The sequence below is a fragment of the Emys orbicularis genome, chromosome 1, assembly GCF_028017835.1.
Source record: "Emys orbicularis isolate rEmyOrb1 chromosome 1, rEmyOrb1.hap1, whole genome shotgun sequence".
In the NCBI taxonomy this organism is placed as follows: Eukaryota; Metazoa; Chordata; order Testudines; family Emydidae; genus Emys; species Emys orbicularis.
In genome coordinates this window covers 152276264-152297442 of record NC_088683.1, presented here as the reverse complement: position 1 = coordinate 152297442, position 21179 = coordinate 152276264, and the positions used below count along the sequence as shown (strand labels likewise).

General features: G+C 48.1%; 1 protein-coding gene across 1 annotated transcript; it reads left to right on the top strand.

Annotated features, from left to right (window-relative positions):
- Positions 1 to 2762: 2762 nt before the first annotated feature.
- CD4 (CD4 molecule) lies at positions 2763 to 14164 on the top strand. The gene is made up of 9 exons (XM_065423194.1): positions 2763 to 2834; positions 9290 to 9445; positions 9547 to 9705; positions 9951 to 10205; positions 10811 to 11167; positions 11342 to 11578; positions 11685 to 11803; positions 12099 to 12166; positions 13792 to 14164. Exons 1-9 carry the CDS (start codon positions 2774 to 2776, stop codon positions 13820 to 13822), a joined length of 1443 nt encoding a protein of 480 aa, XP_065279266.1. The 5' UTR covers positions 2763 to 2773; the 3' UTR covers positions 13823 to 14164.
- The last annotated feature ends 7015 nt before the right edge of the window (positions 14165 to 21179 follow it).

The window sequence follows — 21179 nt, the reverse complement described above, 5'->3', positions numbered from 1 at the left end:
TCCTGGAGTAAGTTTCTAGCCCTCATGGCTGGAGAGAAACACTTGACAATGGGAGCCATAAAGGCCCACAAACCAGAAGACAAATAAAAAGAAACCAACATTTAGTATTTTTTAAAATCTCATGATCTTTAATCCAATCTCATGATTTTTGCAATGCTTGGGATTGGCAATAGTGGGACTGTAATGCCCCTTCCCCACCCCAACCCCAGGCAGCCAAGCTTCTTGCCTTGAAGAGGAAATTCAACAGAGCTTAAATTTAGAAACAGGAACAACTCAACTTACCTGCCACCCCCTTACCTTCTGTCCCCGGAGCTCCTCTTCCTGCTCTGTATCCGGCCCTAACCACGACCACTGCAGTGCGCTAAAGGGGTTACAGATATCCTGCTTCGTGGAGCTGAGGAAGCTAGAAGAGAAGGAAATGGTGAGGGGGCATGAAAGGAGCCAGAGGGAGGGTAGGGAGAGGTCTGATACCAGAGCATGGTGGCCCCAACACCATCTCTGAAGCCACCTGAGGTATGGGGTTTGTGTTAGGGAAACACAGGGGGCTTTGCTCTCTGGCCCCTTCTGTTCTTCCCAAGTCCTGCTTCCCCCCACTGTCCTGTGGTTACATGGGTGACTTTGTTCTCCATCCCCATCCCTCCTGTTTCCTGCAAACCTGCACCATTCCAGGAATACCCAAGGGGGACTTTGCTCTCCTAGCCATGTCTGTCCCTCCTTTCTCCCGTGACTTGCAACCCCCACATTCCATGGCTGTAGAATCACAAAACACAAGGGCTGCAGGTGAGAAAGATAGATCCAGAGAATGAGGAAGGATGGTAACAGAGGAAGCAGGGCCAGGAAGAGGGGAGCCCCCCCCCCCCGCCCACCGCAGTGTATAACTGAACCTGTCCCTCTTCCTAGCTCTGCTGCCCCTGTACCATTCCTCCCCTTTCTCGGGATCCATCTATATCACCTGTGGCCCTTTCTGTATTTTGTGATTCTGCAGCCATGGAGTGTGTCTTACATAGAGTCCACCCCTTGCTCCAGAATGTGAACGTTCATTTATAAAAATAAGGGCCAGATTCTCTGGCCCACAAAGTTCATTTTGCACTGTGTAAAGCAGTGCATGATGAACTTAAACAGGCCACAGAGTCCCACAGGGCAATTTTCCCTACACCCAGAGAATCTGCCAATGGAAAGCTGACGGAGGCAGTGAAGATGGGGGAGGGGGCATTTTGGTGACAGATTGATGCATGTTGAGAGTGGGAGAGGAAATGGTAGAGCCAGCAGTAGAAGTTAGAGTAACTGCTGCAAGGCAGCCATGGATCAGGGAGCCACAACTGGTTCCAATGGCCACTTCCCTGCACTACGGTCAAGCACGGGGGAGAATAGGACCCTACATATTTTTCTAGCTCTTACACTCAGGGTAGGTCTGCACCAGATATGCTACTGCAGCACAGCTACAGAGCAACAGCTGCCTCACTGTAGTGCAGACATTTACTACAGCGATGTAGTTCTTTCACAGGTGTAGTTAATCCACCTCTCTAAGGCCAGGCCTAAACTACAGACCTATGTAGGTATAACTATGTCGCTCACAGGTGTGGAAAATCCACACCCCTGAGCAATGTAATTATACCAACTTTAACCCTGGTGTAAACAGCACTATATTGACGGGAGAGCTTCTCCCGCCGACATAGCTACCTCTTCTCAGGGAGGAGTTTTAACTATGCCAATAGGAGAGCTCTCTTCCGTCGGCATAGGAGAGTCTTCACTTAAGTGCTACAGCAGTGTTTTAAGTGTAGACCTGCCTGAGAGACAGTAGCTAGAATTCTTCCATCAACATAGCAGTGTCCACACTGGGTCTTAGGTCATCTTAATTACATCGCCCAGGGTGTGAAATTTATCAACTTTTTACTCAGACCATAGTCCTTTGGGTTTTCTTTCCATGATTTTCAGTTAACACCTATTTAATTTAAATGCTGTAAACACTTGGGAGAAAAACTCTCTTTACTACTATTTCTACTCCTCCCCTTCTTCCCTGCTCCACATTTCTGAGAATCCCAATGAGTCCTCCAGGGAACACCAGACTTGACAGTCATGAGATTTCTAAGGTAAAAAACAAAAACAAACTAACTAACCAAAAAACCCTTTAAAAAGAGCTTTCCAGGCTGTCTGTATCCATCACAAAGAAGCAATTAAGGCCAGATTTTTGCTCTGCCTTTGCAGGCCCTCTAACCTCCCCTCTGCCCATTCAAGTTCAAAGTTTCCCCTGTCTTCTCAGAGAGGAAGGGAAAGAGGAGATGCAACCCCTATCTGGGGCAAAGGCCTCAACTGCCACCTGGGTGCAGGAACCCCAAAGTGCCTTTCCAGGCACAGAAAGGCCAACTGCTGCTGTGCTACTGAAAATCCTCCAGCACCCCTCACTCCCACAACTTCGACAGGCAGCAGCTACATGTTATCATACAGAAACCTGCAGCCCCAGGAGAACTGGAAATCTAGGGACAGTGTAAAATACACTGAATTTGATATCAAACTCCAGGGAGAACACACTGGCTGGATTCTTCATTGTCATATTGAATTCACCTGACTCTGTGATAGAATTTCCACCTAGCTGTGCTGGAGCACAGCAGACACCAGGGGCATTGACCAAGTACATAGTCCCAGCCATGGAGCAACAAGACGTGGAAAATAAACCACTATTAATAGTTCATTTGGGTTTTTCTGCATTAGGATCCCTTTACCTGGACGATATTTCCAGCTCACAGTTCACGGAGGGAAGGAACAATCCAAGAGGATGGATCCATTCTCCGTCATGGCAAACAGCATCCTTGCTATCTTCTCTGTGATGCAGCTCGGTGAGTCCCTGGCTGGGCAGGGTGTGGTGCAGCAGCTTGGGTATTTTTCATCTCTTTACGATCTCCTGATTTCTTGCTTCAAACTAAACAAGTTTTGCCCTTTTTCAAAATGGCTGCCATCTCCGATTTACTGACAATGGGACTGAATCCACAAGCCTAAGATGGCCTTATTAGGTAAAAGTGAGGCAACCGCTATGCAGCTACATGTGATAATACAGAAATCTGCAGCCCCAGGAGAACTGGAAATCTAGGGACAGCATAAAATACATTGAATTCGATATCAAACTCCAGGGAGAACACACTGGCTGGATCACCACACCAGGGAAGATGGCCCCTCTTAGGGTGTGTCTTCCCTGCACAGGTAACTCAGATGATCAGCACCCATGTTTGAGCACCTGGGTTAACCTAGCCTGGGTGTGAGCAGCCATACTTCAAAACCATAACCTGTATGACTGTGACCTCACTGCCACTGCATTTACCCGTGTGTGTCTCTAGGACTCCTGGGGGCACATCCCAGGGTTCTTTATGCTGCAGTAAGCTGAGCTGTTCCATAATTCTTTCCCAGTGAATTGTGGGAGGACATGGGGCGGTGGGGGAGAGGGGAGGATTGTGGAAAGGCACTGGAGGTCTATAAATACTTGAGTGATTTAGCCTGTCTCCTCCCTGCAAAGCGGGTGGCTTACTTGGGCACTAGCCAGTACCCATAGCCAGGCCAATTAGCCCATGCTGAAAACACCACTAAACTCAAGTGAGAGGGTTTTGTGAGTGGACAGAAGGGGGGTTAGAAGCAGCACCTGGGTGAGAGCCTGGGTTAACTCTGCAGTGAAGATTTAATTAACCACTGAAGATCCATTAGATGGAAACAACCTTCAGTCTCCACTGAGCTGCGCTGGAGTCAGACTGGTGACCATCTCTGTAACCCATTGGCAATGCCCTGAGGCATCCATCCCTCCATTAATGCTAGCGTAGAGGGGGTCCCATAGGAAGACAAATATTACATCCAAGAACATGGAGGTTTAACGTCAAACAATAGGAGATGCTGGAACTAATGCTAGCTATGGAACCTAGCCCGTGTCTGCATATGTGTTATGAGACAGTCTTTCATAACATGATCACAGAGTATTTTTTCCACATGGATTTTTTAGCAGGACTTGAACCCTTGGCTTTTCAGAGTCACAGCACAGATCTCCTTGTGCTAAAGGAAAGTCAAGGAAAGTGTGGGCAGGGCCGGCTCCAGGCACCAGCCTACCAAGCATGTGCTTGGGGCGGCACCTGGAAGGGGGCGGCACTCAGCAGGGGAGAGCGGAGCCACAGCGGGCTCGCTGCCCTCCCCTGGCGCTTCGGCTGGCCAGGGAGAGCGGGACCACGGCCAGGCTCTCCGCCTTCCTCCTGGCGCTCCGGCCGGTCGGGGAGAGCAGGGCCGCGGCCGGGCTCTCCGCCCTCCTCCCGGCGCTCTGGCTGGTCGGGGAGAGTGGGGCCCCGGCCGGGCTCTCCGCCCTCCTCCCGGCGCTCCGGCCGCCGGGGAGAGCGGAGCCGCGGCCGGGCTCGCCGCCCTCCCCGCAGCGCTCCAGCCGGCCGGGAAGAGTGGGGCCGCCCTCCCCCGGTGCTCCAGCCGGCCGGGGAGAGCGGGACCGCGGCCGGGCTCTCCGCCCTCCTCCCGGCGCTCCAGCCGGTCGGGGAGAGTGGGGCCGCTGCCGGGCTCGCCGCCCTCCCCCCAGCGCTCCAGCTGGTCGGGGAGAGCGGGGCTCCAGCTGGGCTCGCCGCCCTCCCCTGGCGCTCCGGCCGGCCAGGGAGAGCGGGGCCGCCCTCCCCCGGCGCTCTGGCTGGCCGGGGAGAGCCGGGCCGCAGCCGGGCTCTCCGCCCTCCTCCCGGCACTCCGGCCGGTCAGGGAGAGCGGGGCCGCGGCCGGGCTCTCCGCCCTCCTCCCGGCGCTCCTGGGGCGGCAAAAAAGCCAGAGCCGGCCCTGAGTGTGGGCCCCTTACTGAATGAGGGAGGCAACCTAGTGACAGAGGATGTGGAAAAAGCTAATGTACTCAATGCTTTTTTTGCCTCTGTCTTCACAAACAAGGTCAGCTCCCAGACTGCTGGACTGGGCAGCACAGTATGGGGAGGAGGTGACCAGCCCTCCGTGGAGAAAGAAGTGGTTCGGGACTATTTAGAAAAACTGGATGAGCACAAATCCATGGGGCCGGATGCGCTGCATCCGAGGGTGCTAAAGGAGTTGGTGGATATGATTGCGGAGCCATTGGCCATCATCTTTGAAAACTCATGGCGATCGGGGGAGGTCCCGGATGACTGGAAAAAAGCTAATGTAGTGCCCATCTTTAAAAAAGGGAAGAAGGAGAATCCGGGGAATTACAGACCAGTCAGCCTCACCTCAGTCCCTGGAAAAATCATGGAGCAGGTCCTCAAGGAATCCATTTTGAAGCACTTGTAGGAGAGGAAGGTGATCAGGAACAGTCAACATAGATTCACCAAGGGCAATTCATGGTTGCCTTCTATGATGAGATAACTGGCTCTGTGGATATGGGGAAAGCGGTGAACGTAAAGTGCTATATCTTGACTTTAGCAAAGCTCTTGATACGGTCTCCCACAGTATTCTTGCCAGCAAGTTAAAGAAGTATGGATTGGATGAATGGACTATAAGGTGGATAGAAAGCTGGCTAGATCGTTGGGCTCAATGAGTAGTGATCAATGGCTCGATGTCTAGTTGGCAGCCGGTATCAAGTGGAGGCCCCATGGGTTGGTCCTGGGCTCAGTTTCATTCAACAACTTCACTGATGATCTGGATGATGAGATGGATTGCACCCTCAGCAAGTTCGCGGATGACACTAAGTTTGGGGGAGAGGTAGATACACTGTAGGGTAGGGATAGGGTCCAGAGTGACCTAGACAAATTGGAGAATTGAGCCAAAAGAAATCTGATGAGGTTCAACAAGGACAAGTGCAGAGTTCTGCACTTAGGATGGAAGAATCCCATACATCGCTACAGGCTGGGGACCGACTTGCTAAGCGGCAGTTCTGCAGAAAAGGACCTGGGGATTACAGTGGACGAGAAGCTGGATCTGAGTCAACAGTGTGCCCTTGTTGCCAAAAATGCTAACAGCATATTGGGCTGCATTAGTAGGAGCATTGCCAGCAGATCGAGGGAAGTGATTATTCCCCTCTATTTGGCACTGGTGAGGCCACATCTGGAGTATTGCATCCAGTTTTGGGCCCCCACTACAGAAGGGATGTGGACAAATTGGAGAGAGTCCAGCAGAGGGCAACGAAAATGATTAGGGGGCTGGGGCATGGCTTACGAGGAGAGGCTGAGGGAACTGGGCTTATTTAATCTGCAGAAGAGAAGAGTGGAGGGGATTTAATAGTAGCCTTCAATTACCTGAAGGGGGGTTCCAAAGAGGATGGAGCTAGGCTGGTCTCAGTGGTGGCAGATGACAGAACAAGAATCAGTGGTCTCAAGTTGCAGTGGGGGAGGTCTAGGTTGGATATTAGGAAAAACTATTATACTAGGAGGCTGGTGAAGCACTGGAATGGGTTACCTAGGGAGGTGGTAGAATCTCCATCTTAGAGGATTTTAAGGCCAAGTTTGACAAAGCCCTGGCTGGGATGATTTAGTTGGGGATGGTCCTGCTTTGAGAAGGGCGTTGAACTAGATGACCTCCTGAGGTCTCTTCCAACCCTAATTTTCTATGATTCTTTATGTGGACCAACTACTACAGGGTTGTGTGACACCCACTTTGCCAGTGAACTACCCAGATATTCCGCAGCTAGCTCTAGGAGGGGAGTATGGTCTAGTGTTTACAGACAGGCTGGCCAGACATATAGGTGTATGACAGATTTTTTTATTATTATTATTTAAAGAAAGGCAGTTTTGCAGGATGGTTGATATTTGGGTCTCCTATGTTAGAGGCCTGGGTTCTATTCTCAATTCTGCTAGAAATTACCTTATCTATAAAGTGGGTGGGATAATAATTGCCTCTCCCATAGTGTAGAGGTATGAGGCCTTGGTGTCCCCTAGACTGCAGAGTATTTTTGTACGAAGGGTCTGTCTGCTCGGGGTACAGGCTGCAGGCTGGCTCAAGGAGGTAGGACAGATTCCTAAATGTAGGACTGTCCTGCAAAATTTTAGATGAGTGCAAACCTATATAGTCAGTGATCAGCTCTCTGCCATCAAGAGTAGGAGAGGCAAGGGGGCTCTGCCCCCAAGCAGCCAAACGGGAGACCTCCTGCACTTGTGTGTGTATGTTTCAGTTTGAATATTGAACCTGAAATGACAACATACAAATTGGGGCTGGGCAACTTCCCTATAAAAATCAGAATGCAGGTGCAAACCAGTGTGGTTTATTTTTTTTTTTTAAATCGTAATTTTTAAGCCAATCTCATGATTTGCGGGGGAAGGGAGTCTGAGTTTGGAGTTTTGAATGCATGGTGTTGGCAATGCTGCAGCAGGGAGACTTTGCACTGACTGAAGTGATAAGATGTCATGATATTGGGGCAGGGGTGCCAAGACCAGTCCTGGTCCTGTGGGTCAGGGCTCCCAATAACCTGCAAATCTGTGGAATTGTTTGTAAGGGACCTGACCTTTGGGCACTATCACATCGAATACAGCACCGATCCCAACCACTCACCACAAAGTGCAGGAGGGAAAATACTGCCCCCTGCAGCACCCCACCCCAATCCCTGTGATGTTTCCTATGAAGGGATTTGCTGTGACAGACTCAGTTTTGCCAATTGTTGTGATTTGATTGGAGCTCTTGCCATACGTGGTGTTTTTCTTAAAACCCCAGCTCCAGGAATGGAGAACGATTGCACAAGACTCTCAGCTTTCAATTAGAAAAAAAGAGTTTTTGCCTCTCCAGTTTAGAGAAAAGCTTGAAATCCTGACCCGAGTGTGGCCTGAAAACACCAAAACAGAAAACAAAGAAAAAGAACTGGTCACTGATTTATTTATTTTTTAAAATCTCATGATTTTTGTTCTCTTGATTTTTGGTGGCCTGACTCGTGATTTTTGATGGCCATACTGCAGCCTTCTGGAGACACAGGCCCAGGGAGAAGTTTGTATATATGTTTAAAACAGAACAGAATCTCTGTCAGCTAGGGAAAGAGAGAGAAGGCAATGTAGGGAGGGTGTGCAGGAATGGAAAAAAATGGGACTGAAAGAAGAGAGAGCCACAGGAGACAGAAATGAAGGGAGAAAATCCAAGGGGGAGAATGGAGAGTAAGGTCAGCAGGAGTGGGAAGAAAGGTCAGAGAGAAAGACAAAGACAGAGATGGCTGTAACTCCAGAGTGGGACAGAAAGTGTCAGAGACAGAGATAGAGACAAACACAAGCATACTAGGATTTAGGCAACACCCACTTAGGCTTTCAGCTCCCCAGCCATCTCCTCTCTTGGACAAAGACCCGTGTCTCTCTCCCTCCTGACTGGGGTATTCCCAGGCTGTACAGTTCCCTACCTACACTGTGAATTCCCTAGTAAGGACTGCCTACAAGGATAATGTCTGCACTGTGCTTTCTCTCCAGAGGATATGAACAGGGTAATTGCTAGCAGTTAGAAGTTACCACACAGGTCTTTCTAAGCCAATACATTTATTCCTAAGGCAAAAGCAATACAGAGAAAACATGCTAAAAACAAAAAAAGTATTTAGCAGTGATCATCCCACCTCTAACAAGGGCTCTGGTAGAAGTCCGTCCTTCAAACCCCACACAGGGTTTTCCCTGTGGTTACAAGTTCATAACTGTCCCAGAGTCAGACCCAGAACAACCATGAATAGGTCAGTCTCTTCTTTATACACCTTGGGCCTTTCATCTTGAGATTCCAGGGGCAGATGATCAGCAAACAATGGTCCCCTTCTCAGGGCACAGCTCCATAAGGCTGGGTTTTCACATTCACCTCCCCCTGGAGAGTCCCCAGACAAACCACTTGACACTGTTTGTCCCCAAAAGTCCATTCTTGTCTGGCACATTGTTCAATACAGTCCTTTGAAGTTCATAACAGTTCCCAGGGTTCACATCACAGCTCACCCCTAGAGAGGTTACATACATCCCAGCCCACAACAATACATAACCTTTGCATTTAATTCAATGTATTTAAACTTAATCCAGATATATGTACACTTAATTCAGTAAGGTTTTTCATGGATATTGCAGGAAAATGCCACATCTGTCACCGTTTGTTAGATAGATAGATAGATAGATAGATAGATAGATAGATAGATAGATAGATAGATAGATAGATAGATTTTATGGACGAGAGTTGAGGTGGTTGGAATGAGGAGACTAGAGATTTTGGGAAGACTGCAAGAAGAAAAAGAGCAAGTAAAAATGGGGTAGACTCCCAGGAAAGAGTGTGGGGGATTAGGAGGTTTGGGGTCCATTTTGATGGAGAGGGGGTATTAATTTTGCCACTGTAATGACTGTTCCTTCCCCCCATTATTTTGGGGGGTCTCTTTCAGGTCTGATCCCCATTATGGCTGAGGGAGAGACAACAGTGTTTGGTGCTGTTGGGGAACAGGTGATCCTGCCCTGTATTGACAAATCCCACAGTGATGGGGTGACCTGGAAATACAATGACCTAGTTGTGATCCAGCATCAGACGCGCCTCTTGAGAGGTAGAATTCCAAATTCACCACACCCTTGTCCCTCATACAGGGCTAGAGAATCCCCTCCTGGGGAGCAGCTTTCACCCACAGCCTTTTTACTCTCCCCAAAGGCAAAACTCCATTGGTCAGTCGATCTGAATTAAATAAGCAGGAGATGTACAAGGGGAACTTCTCCCTGATACTGTCACAGCTGGAGCACTCTGATGCTGGCAAGTACTTCTGTGTAGTCGGTTCCAGAACTTTCAAGGTCCAGTTGCAGGTGTTTGAAGGTGAGTGATCCGGGACAGCGAGATGAGAGTGCAAGGAGCTTTGAGACAACACTTTACTGAGGTCCTTGTCCTTTGTCCATCTCCTCTGGCTTGAGCTATCGCAGATCCCTTTCCTCCAGCTAGCCCTGCCTCCTCAGATTGCCCTTCTGCTGAGATCCCCATGCTCACCTTCAGTCCCAGCCCCTCCCCTGGAGGAAGCTGGTGGAGGACAGGACTCACTGGATGGGCTCTCTCTCTCTTCACAGTTACAGGCTCTCCTAGTGGCTACCTCCTGCAGGGTGACAATCTCACGCTGAGCATACAAGGTTCCTCAAGTGCCAGCGTCACCTGGTCCAACAACCGCAAGGACAAAGTGACAGCCACTCAGTCAAGAGAATTGAAGAATGGTGGACTCAGTCTGCAGATACACAACCTCCAGGCTGAGGACAGTGGAACCTGGAGGTGCCACATCACATCCCTGTCTGCTAAGCTGGACATACCCTATAAGGTGCTGGTGATAGGTAAGAAAAGCATGGATCTGTCTCAGATCTTTGCAGATGCCTAGAAAATGCAGAAGATGGTGGATAAATCTAAACAGATCCCATCTCCTCCTCACACACAAGCCCAGGGAAAGGTCACAATTCATTACCTGGTTTCCTAGTTCCCAGTGTCCTGATCAATGCAGCACCAGGGCCTTCCTCTCAGGATCTCCAGGCTCACAGACCCCTCAGCACTGGAGGTTGGCTCCTGAGCTCCTGTTCCTTGGCTCAGTCTCACCCTGTTCCCCCTTGTTCTCCTAAACAGTCCCCCTCCCCCAGGGATTTGTGCATCTCAGACTCATGCAGATGATTCTCATTTCCTTGTCCCAGTTGTAGCTTTGCTTAGCTGGATGGATTTAGCCCTTTGAATCTCTCCCAAGAACCCAACCCTTCTGGCCTCCTGAACTGTTGTGGCTCTTCTCTGAACTCCTCCAGAACTGAGCACAATAACCCAGATGGGGTCTCCCTAGAGCTAGACAGAGGGATGGACTATCTCCTCCCTGCTCCATGGTGAAGTTGCAAAATTGATGATGAGACTATTGCTCCCCACACTTCCGTATGTTCTCCTCTTTCTGCTCTGAATTCAGGTTTTCATAATTTGAACCAGGAGACGCTCTACAAAGCTGTTAATTCTTCTGTGTCCTTCTCCTACTCTCTGAGCACTCACCTGCTGCAGATAAGAGAGCTGGAGTATGTCAGGGGAGGCTTGGAGTGGAAAGAGATGATAAGCAGCAAGTACCTGGAGAAGTTTAACTTCAATGTCACCTCTAAAGAGCTGCTCTTGTCTAAGCAAATGGCCAACATGCAGGTTACATGGAAACCCAGCAATCACCTGGAAGTGAAACTGCGCAGAGTCCAGTTCAAGGATGCTGGATGGTATCAGTGCCAGTTCACAGTCAGCCGTGGCCGTGTGGAGAAGGCCATCCACCTGGTGGTGATGACAGGTGAGAGGAAGTTGTGGCCCCTATGGACACTACAGAGGAAGTGGGGCAGGAGTATGGGAGGTCCCCCCAAAAAGGTGCCTACCGTCTGGAGACCCCTGAGACTCTATCTCAGACCCTATGGAAAGGATGTTTCCATCCCCTCATTTGCATGTCCCCCTCTTGTTCTCTTTACAGTCTCTGCTGACCCTGTTGGGCCGCTCTCCAAATGGGCTAACGTGACCCTGCTCTGCAAGCTCTCGGCTCCTATCCCACCTAATGCCCAGCTGTTCTGGGAGCATGTGAATGGGACTGAGAAGAAATTAAATATGTCAGGACACAGTGAGGTGAAGGTGAAGACCAAGACTGTGGGGCTGTGGAGATGCAGCCTTAAGGTGGAGAATAACATGATGACCAGCATTGACTACACTGTGGGTAGGGAGACCACCACCACTTCCTCCATTCAAAGGCCCATGCTGTCTCTCTCTCTGTGTCTCTCTCTATGTCCGTCTCTCCAATTCTCTCACTTCTCTCTCCACAGTGAAGGCTGCTGAATGGAATAGCTATGTGCTGATCGGGGCAGGAGTTGGAGCCGGCATAGTGCTGCTTCTCCTTGCAAGCCTATGTACTTTCATCTGTACTGCCCGGCAGCGGAGGAGGGTGAGTTCCCAAGTCCCAGCAGACAGCAAAGGAGGAAAGTCCCTCCATTGCAGTCAGGATGAGTCTCTGAGGTTTCCCCCCTTCAGAGGAGCAAGTGGGAGGGAACTAGGAACCACCACCCCTGGGGAAGGGACTCTTAAAATAGCCATATCCCAGTTAAATCTCTGAGGAGTGAGGCAGATAAAATCTGTACAGTCATGGCAGGCAGAGGGTTTGAAACCACCAGCCACTTTGGAGGGTAGAACTTTAAACACAGAAATGTGGGTTCATGCCACACTCCTTTCTCTCCTGGCAGCGACGGGCTGAAAAGATGGCACGAGCCAGGCGAGACTTGATTGAAAGGAGAACATGTCAGTGTCAACGGTAAGTACAAATCCAGGCCCCTCTGACTAGGGAGAGATGCTGGCCTCAAGAGAATGGGACTGGCTGCTAGCTCAGGGATGGGGGAATAGGACATGGGGCCTTTCACTTCAGGCTGTGTCTAGACTGTAGTTCCCTCAGTTGCAATTAATTCATGTTAGTTATCTCAGTTGTGGTAAACACAAATCAGTGCAGTCTCACAGTATTCACACTCATGTTTAGTGGCTTTACGGTTACACCCCAAATCTACACTAGCACTGCATTGGCTTGTGTTAGCAGCAATTTCTTCTGGGCATTCATCCCAGAATTCCTAGTGTTGTTCCAAACTGCAGTATGTTATGAGTGATTGCCCATAGCCTTCTGGGAGGCCTCACAGGTGCCCAGAGGGATTGTGGGAGGAGAAGACAAATTCCCAGAATCCCTATAACAATGTCCAAGTAAACCAACACATGCTGCTTCGCTTGCTGTCTGCTTTCATGAGAACAAGAGTTGCTCACTGAGTGAAGAGCTGGCATGTCCTAGGATTTGATGATTATATGCTCTGAGGCAGCAGAAGCAGCTGTGGAGAGACAGTGGCAGCTGTGCAGTCATTACTAGCAGAGAGCCATGTTGTGTGTTGATCCCCGTAGATATATCTGAATATACCTAATATACCTGAACTGCCCAGGAGATGGCGTGTACTAGTGAGTGGTGTAGAGTCTCTGGACAAAGCACTCAGTGTCCACAAGCTATTTTGGGCCAAACCCATAAGCAGAGAGTGGTGGGGGCTGTATCATTGTTCTCCAGTCCTGGGATGACCAATGGTGGCCGTAGAACGTCCGGTCGAGGAAGGCCATGTTTCTGAAAGCCCAGGGAAATGCCTCCTTATGCACAATGACTGCTCTGTGAGGAAGATGATTGCTATTATGGTTGCACCTTTCACATTTGCAAAAGCAGCAGTGAGCTTTCTAGGCCTGCCTGGATTGCCAAGATTGAACTGCTTGCTTCAGTCTTTAGGTGGCCAGAAACAAGACCTCTTGAACTCCATAATAGGAAAACTGTTGCCAACAACATAAGAGATGCTGTCATATGATGGATTTACATGCAGAGTACACTAGTGAACTTTAAGGGTTTTATTTGCCTTCTTATCACTTGTCATTAAATATTACTAAGTTCCTAGTAAATGTTATTTTAGGTGGGAGTGAGGGCTGAGTGGAAGAAACATAGTGGTGATTATGTGCTGGGTGACAGAAACGTAGCTCTGCTTTCATCTGTTTTTATGTGAGTGCAGGTAGCACAGTTATTTATGATTCAAAAGTAGCCCTTAGAAATAGACAAAACAGTACAACTACATCTGAAAACAGAACAAGCTGTGCAAAACATGAAGCAATACAGTCACTCTGTAACTCCCTTAAGAGTTCAGTGCAGCCACATTGGAAATGAAGTGCATTAAGTCACACAAATGCCTAATCAACGTTGTATAAATATTGCACTTCCCCCCAGCTATGTAAAGTATTCTGTGTTCTATGCCTTCCAGTCTGGCCAGAGGTCAGGAGACTGGCAGGCTCAGTGGGGTCACTGCATAGAGTAGGGGGCATTTCACCTCTACAATACCAGAGCTCATGCTGTTTAATTTCTTTCTCTTGCAGTCAGCTGAAGAATGACTATTCCAATGCTTGAGGCAGAAGGGTGAATGAAGTCTCTGCCAGTGATAAGCCATCTGGCAGCCCACCTTGCTTGCTTGGATCCAACTCACCTTTCCTTCCTCCAGTGCGATGCTTTGTTCTTTCATCTTTCTCCCAGCCTCATTGCCAAGAAGGGATCTTATCAGGGTGTGGATGGGATACAGTGAGCAGGACAAGCACCCACTCCACAGTGATGGCTCAGCCCCAACTCCATCAGGGAATGTACTGAATGTAAGGTATACACAGATGTATTTTGTGCATATGCTTGATTTGACCTCCTGGATTTTATCTCAAATGTTTCCTGTATCTGCTCCAAATTCAATAAATCACTTTAGAGTTTTCATTGCAAAATCTGACTTTATTTGCCTGATGCACCAAACATCTCCCTCTAATATAACCCCTACTACTGGCCTTCCCAAACACCCCCTGCCTGCCCTCTCCCCACAACCCACCTCCCCTGCTGCCAGAAGCCCTCCCTGATTCCTGCATCCTGTGATCCCCTTCCTCCCCTCCCCCCTCCCCGCCCCCGCCACCACCTTCCCCAATCCAGCCCTCCAGCCAGTGACAAGGAATGCTGGAGACTTTCCCTTAACTTGGTATTTCCATGCTTCCAAGGATTTGGGGTGGGTCCTGAGGTAGCCTTATTGTCACTAACCAGAGGTTTTGTTTGTTAATTTACTGGTTTTTACAGAAGATTGGTTACCAGGTTGAGTAGCTCCCTGGGGAGAGGGATTAAACAGGAGCTGCACAGTGGAAGCTGCCCCTGGTTGTGCTGACCCTTCTGAGAGGGTCTATGTCTCCAGAACATGTATGTCTCCACTGAAGGGATAGTGGCCGTAATCATGCCAAGTAAACCTGCTGTATTTAGCAGTGACCATAATCTGTGATCTGGAAAGAACCTCCAGGAAGGTGTCTATGTCACCCTTACTTCCTGAAACACCCGCCAGCCTCAGCCACACTTCTGGAAACTGGATACGCCCATGAGTGGCTGCAGCAGCAGCATGGTCTGTGCTTGCACTCCAGTAGCAGGGCTGCCCCTCCTGGGTCCGAGTGATGCATACTCTTCCACCTTCTGACCAGCCGGTGTGTGATACCAGCCCTCAGAACGTGTGACAAAGGCCCAAAATAATCCAATTTTCTTTCAGCCTCCCCAGCTGTTTGTGTGGACGCAGTATAACATTTATTCTTGTGAGAGGCCTTAGCCACACACACAAACACAACACCTTGCTGCAGGTATCCTTTCCCTGGATTGCCAGCACACCGTGTGAGCAAAGCTCTGCCATCTGCTGGAGGAGGGGGTGTTGGGGTGAAAAGGATGGGCATCAGCATTTGGAGGAGAGTTGATTTGCAGGGAGGGCATGTGGATGGAGGGTTCCTATGGGGCACATTGACCCGCCCCCCCAACAGCCAAGGCGGGATAGCTCAATGGGGGGAGGGATAGCTCAGTGGTTTGAGCATTGGCCTGCTAAACCCAGGGTTGTGAGTTCAATCCTTGAGGGGGCCATTTGGGGATTTAGTTGGGGATTGATCCTGCTTTGAGCAGGGGGTTGGACTAGATGATCTCCTGAGGTCCCTTCCAACCCTAATAATCTATGATTCTATGACAACAATGGTGTCCAAGTATGGTCACATTTATTACACTGACCGGCATAAAATACAATGGTTATTGCAAGGTGCCCTGAACCTCCTCCTCTACTGAGAGCTTTCTGTAACCCATGCAATTGCATTACAGTGCTTTGTCCCCCTACAATGGCTAGAACAGGAGTCTGCTTCTGCCTGTGAGTTAGCTAAAGCAGCTGAGGTTAGTGTGCAGATGACTTGACTTAGAGGTGTTCTTCCACAGGTCCTAGCCACTAGACGAGGCCAAAGAAAGACACACTGTGGGTTACATACGCCTGCTGGGCTGGGAAGCTCATGCTGAGCGTCGGCGGTCCCCAGCGCTTCACAGCTCCCCTATGGCTCTGGGGTGATTGAGCCCAAGGTCTTTGTAGCTTAACAAAAACACACAAAAAACCCACAAGCCTCAACTGTCTGAGCTAAAGGACCAGCTTGGTTAGGTCAGGGGCAGTAGCAAACACATAAACCTCTACATATGGTCTCATCACTGGAGAGGCTCAAAGAAACACCCCATGTTAGTGTGGCTGACACCCTGCTGCTGGCCAGTGGAGCTGGTCCCGAGTGTCAGAGAGCCACAGTGTTTAAAATGTCCACGTGCACCTGTGGAGCTTGACTCTCAGGCTTCTGGAGCTAAAAGTGTTAGCTGCCAGCATTTGAGCCAGCATTTGAGCTAAGGGAAGAAGCCTTCTACGAGGGAACTTATAAATCACTGTCTGTGGCCTCACCCCTGCAGGAGCACAGAGTCCCACTGTTACATGGGTTACAGCTGCACCTCTGACAGAATCATAATGAGAAGCACACTAAACCCTCTGCCATTGTTTTGACATAGCTCCTAAGTGTGCACCAGTATACCTGTCTCCTAGCATGCAATCAGTAACACTGCGTCACCAGAACTCTTCTGTGACACTCCACACAGTAACCTGGAAAAACTTAATAACTAGTCTAGCTCTCTACAGCACTCATCTGACCCCCATTGTGATAGCGTCCGAGCCCCTCACAATGCATTTGTCTTCACAACTCCCCTGTGAGGTAAGTGCTGCTATTAGCACCATTTTACACATGGGGGAAAATTTTCAAAAGTGCCTGAGAGGCACAAGGGGGAATTAGCTGCCACTCTATGTGCCCAAGTCCTAAAGTTAGCTCCTCAAACCACTACTCTGTTGCTGCGTAATCCCCCTACACTCCCTAGATGCTTACGTTTCCACTGTCAAAGTCCCCTAGGTGCCTAAATTTCTGCCAGCAGACATGCAGTCACCTCAGTCCTGACACCAAGCGGCTCAGCACCTAACTGAGCTCTCTAAGCCCTAGCAGGATTCCCCAGCCTACTCACCCTGATGTGGAGCAGGGACTTAAAACATGTATCCTCTCCCGCTCAGGTGAATGCCCCCACCACTGGACTCTAGGGTATGCTAGGGCGGAACTCTCTCAAGTTGAAGCTGTTCCACTGTGTACAAAATATTTAACAAGGCATAGAAAGAGGGTCTGAAACTTGGGTCTTCTACATTCTAGGGGCTTGCCCTAAGCACTGGGCTGGAGCTGGGGTGGTAGTGATTTTTTCACACTCCTTCCTGATATAGCTATGGCAGCAAAATTTTGGAGTGCAGCACAAGCCTCGGTCATTTAGAGTATGTCTACACTGCACAAAAAGATCCATGGCAGTGAGTCTCAGAGCCCAGGTCAATTGACTCAGGCTTCACTGTGGGGCTAAATGTAGCCGTGTAGCCATTCAGGCTAGGGTTTAAGCCTGGCCTCTGAAACCTGGCAAGGGGGAAGGTCTCAGAGCCCAGGCTCCAGCCCGAGCCTGAATGACCACACTACAATTTTTAGCCCCAAAGCACAAGCCCCATGAGCCCAAGTCAGTTGGCCCAAGCTGCAAGACTCACTGCCATGGGTCTTTTTTTTTTTGCAGTTTAGACGTACCCTTAGTCAGTTTGGAAAATTTTGCCCTGGAAAAGTCAGTCTCTCTCTCTGGCAACATCAATATTTGAGTATTTTATATAAAGTGGAGCAGCTACACATGGCTAGATTTCTACCCCAGCACACCCCCAACCCAAAAATTAGACCACTTTCCTCAGAGCCCCAGGCTCAAGTGCTTGCTCCACAGTAGGCAGAAAAGGAATTTGAACCCACGTTGCTTACATGCTGGGGGAAGGCACCTAACCATTGGGCTCCTGACACTGCATCTCCTCCTTCTTAAAAAATGGTGGACCTGGTTTAGGCCTCTGTGACGGAATGCACCCCTGTATTCACACCCTACACTCTATTGTAATAATCTTTGTACAAAATATGCTTGTGCGGTATCACTGAAAACTAATAACTCGCTGGTCAATAATATTATAGTGAAATGTGTGTAGCAATATTATATTTAAAGTTATGAACATAAGCTGAAATCATGACTGAAGTGTGTTTACCAGACAAGTCTGGAGAGTGGGTAAACCTGTTTCTCAAAGACAATGGACAAAGCTGATGCCTGTAACACTGCTCTACAGCCAAAATGCTTCTGAAATAAATGTAGTCAAACTTTACTAATTCTGGGTCACTGAGAACGAAAATGATGCTTAAAATTGTTGATTGGCTCTAGTTTGCAAGATATGCTATTGGGTCAGTATATACGACCCTTGACTTGGGAATGGAGGAGGATAAGTGAGTTATAAAGGGAAGGGATCTCAATTTAAACCAGAAATGACTAAAATACATCTTTGACTGGATCTATGAATAAATCTATGACTGGGTTTGGACAGTACTTGCTTTTTAGGCAAAACAATGAATGATGCAATCTGAAGCTGGTATTGCGTCATACATGATATGAACTGCATCATGTTATTCCTAGAAGTCATGGATGATGCAATCATAACGAAGCTTACATCACTCTGCTGAACAAATTGCCCTATATCAGCTCTTGAAATCATACAGTGTCGTGCTCTCTTATTTGTCAGTGTTTGATTTTGCAAAGGGACACATTTCTGTTTAGCCAAAGTGATCAGAGATGCCTCGTACTTGTGTGAACAGTGCAGATAACTTCTGCTATGTTTGTGGTGAAGTGACTTTTGCATCACAAAAGCGCAGTATAACCACTATGGTTAAGAAAGCCTATCACCTTTATTTTGGCTGCAAAATTGGAGATCAGGACAAGAGGTGGGCCCCACACATATGCTGCAACGCTTGTGCAACAAATCTTCGCCAGTGGTTGAACAGGAAAAGGAAATCTATGCCTTTTGCAGTGCCAATGATTTGGAGAGAGCCAACAGATCATACCAGCAATTGTTACTTCTGCATGGTGCCTCCAGTTGGGAAAGGTGTGTCAAAGAAGAAAAAGTGGACTGAGCATTATCCAAACATTCCATCAGCTATACGCCCAGTACCCCACGGAGAAGGACTGCCGGTTCCTGATGCACCAGAATCATTCTCACTTGAGTCAGATGAGGAAGAGGATGAAACTTCTGGTCCTGAACCATCAATGTCACAGGACCCACATTTTCTCCCATCCTCCTCCTCTGAACCACACCTCATAACACAAGGTGAACTGAATGACCTTGTCGGGGATTTGGAACTACCCAAGAGTAAGGCAGAGCTGTTGGGCTCCAGACTACAGCAGTGGAATCTCCTGGCAGGTGATGTTAGGGTTTCCATGTTCCGTGACCCTCAAAAGGATCTTGTCCCATTCTTCTTCATGGAAGGTGATCTTGTAGCCTGCAACAACATCAATGGTGTGATAGCAGCCCTCAACATCGTTCACGATCCAGATGAGTGGAGACTGTTCATTGATTCATCGAAGACGAGTCTTAAAGCTGTTTTACTGCATAATGGCAATGTTTTGCCATCAATTCCAGTTGGTCATGCAGTCCATATGAAGGAAACCTATGACAACATGAAACAACTTTTGAGGTGCATAAACTATGACCAACATCAGTGGCAGTTTTGTGGTGATTTGAAGGTTGTTGCTCTCTTGCTTGGTCTGCAGACTGGATACACAAAGTACTGCTGTTTTCTCTGCGAATGGGATAGTCGTGCAAGAGATTCCCACTACATCAAGAAAGATTGGCCACTCTGACAGTCACTGGAGCCTGGGAGGAAAAGTGTTCAGCATCCACCACTTGTTGAATCAAGGAAGATTTTGTTACCACCCTTACACATCAAGCTGGGTCTGATGAAGAACTTTGTCAAGGCCATTGACAAAACACAAGCAGCTTTCAAGTACCTCCGTGGAAAATTTCCAAGGTTAAGTGAAGCTAAGATAAAGGAAGGTGTCTTTGTTGGTCCTCAGATTCGTGAACTTCTTCGAGATGATGCATTTGACCATGCACTGCGTGGCAAGGAAAAGACGGCATGGAAAGCCTTCCAGTTAGTGGCAATAAATTTTCTCGGAAACAACAAGGCAGACAACTACAGGTTGTTGGTGGAAAACCTCCTCAAGGCATACAAAAACCTTGGTTGCAAAATGTCACTAAAGATACATTTTTTGCACTCTCATCTAGATTTTTTTCCACCGAACTGCGGAGCAGTGAGTGACGAGCACGGCGAGCGATTTCACCAGGACATTGCAACAATGGAGAAACGCTATCAGGGCAAATGGAGCCCATCAATGCTTGCAGACTATTGCTGGACAGTGACAAGAGATGCTCCATTTAATGAATACAAGAGACAAGCCAAAAAGCGCCGAGTAGACACTGAATAGGACTAAACTATGTACATAATAGTTTTTTGCCTTTTGTTTCATAATAAATTTTATTTATATAACCCTTTTGCTGATTTTTAAAGTGTTACATAAACAAGACAGGTGAAATATTATCATGTAAAGCAACCATAAACAGATGAAAAGACCTAGGTTTACAATTTATGATTAAAACTCTACTATCTACACAATATACATAGACATAAAATGTAAAAACTTAAATATCTTAGGAACAGTAGCTAATCAGTTGTTTTAATTGTCATATTTGAATTCAGCACATCAAAATACATAATAAATAGCACATTTTATCTCTGAAGCAGATGACTTCTCAAAAATTGTAGACCAGTGTAATCAGGTGTTATCAAAGCTGATGGGCAATCACTTATCAAGTGGTCATTCTTTAGCAAGGAAGGAGGGAGGCAGGAACAAACAGATCTGCATCTTAGCAAACAACAGCATGGAACTTCTTTCACCACCAGACTCCTTGACTCCAACTTCACAGAAGGAATGAACTTTATCTAGAGGTAACGCTCAAGAAAATGCATTTCAAAAGGTGACTGAACTATAAAAGTCATGTGCAAAAACACCCCAAAGTGATCCCTGCCTATCTATCTCTCTTTCCCCCAAAAGAGGACAAAAGAAACAACCTATGGAATTTGGGAACAAATCCTGGCCTGAGCAATGTACTGAAAACATGTGGTAAGGGATTTCACTTTGAACCAAGTCTAGTCTGTTAAGTTCAGAACGCATTTTATTTTTATTTCTCTTGTAACCATTTCTGACTTTAATGCCCCATTACTTGTACTCACTTAAAATCTATCTCTCTGTAGTTAAATAAAATTGTTTTGTTCTTTAATTAGAACCAATCCAGTGCTGTGAATTGATTGGGTAACTCCTGTGACAGGTTGGATCACAGAAACCCCGTTGGAGCTGCCAACTGATGTGCCAAGACTACTTCTGCCCCTGCTTTCCCTGCCAGCCTGGGACTCCAGCACCCTGTCTTGTTGAGCCAGACATGCCAGTCTGCTCCAACCAGGGGCGGCTCTATGTATTTTGCCGCCCC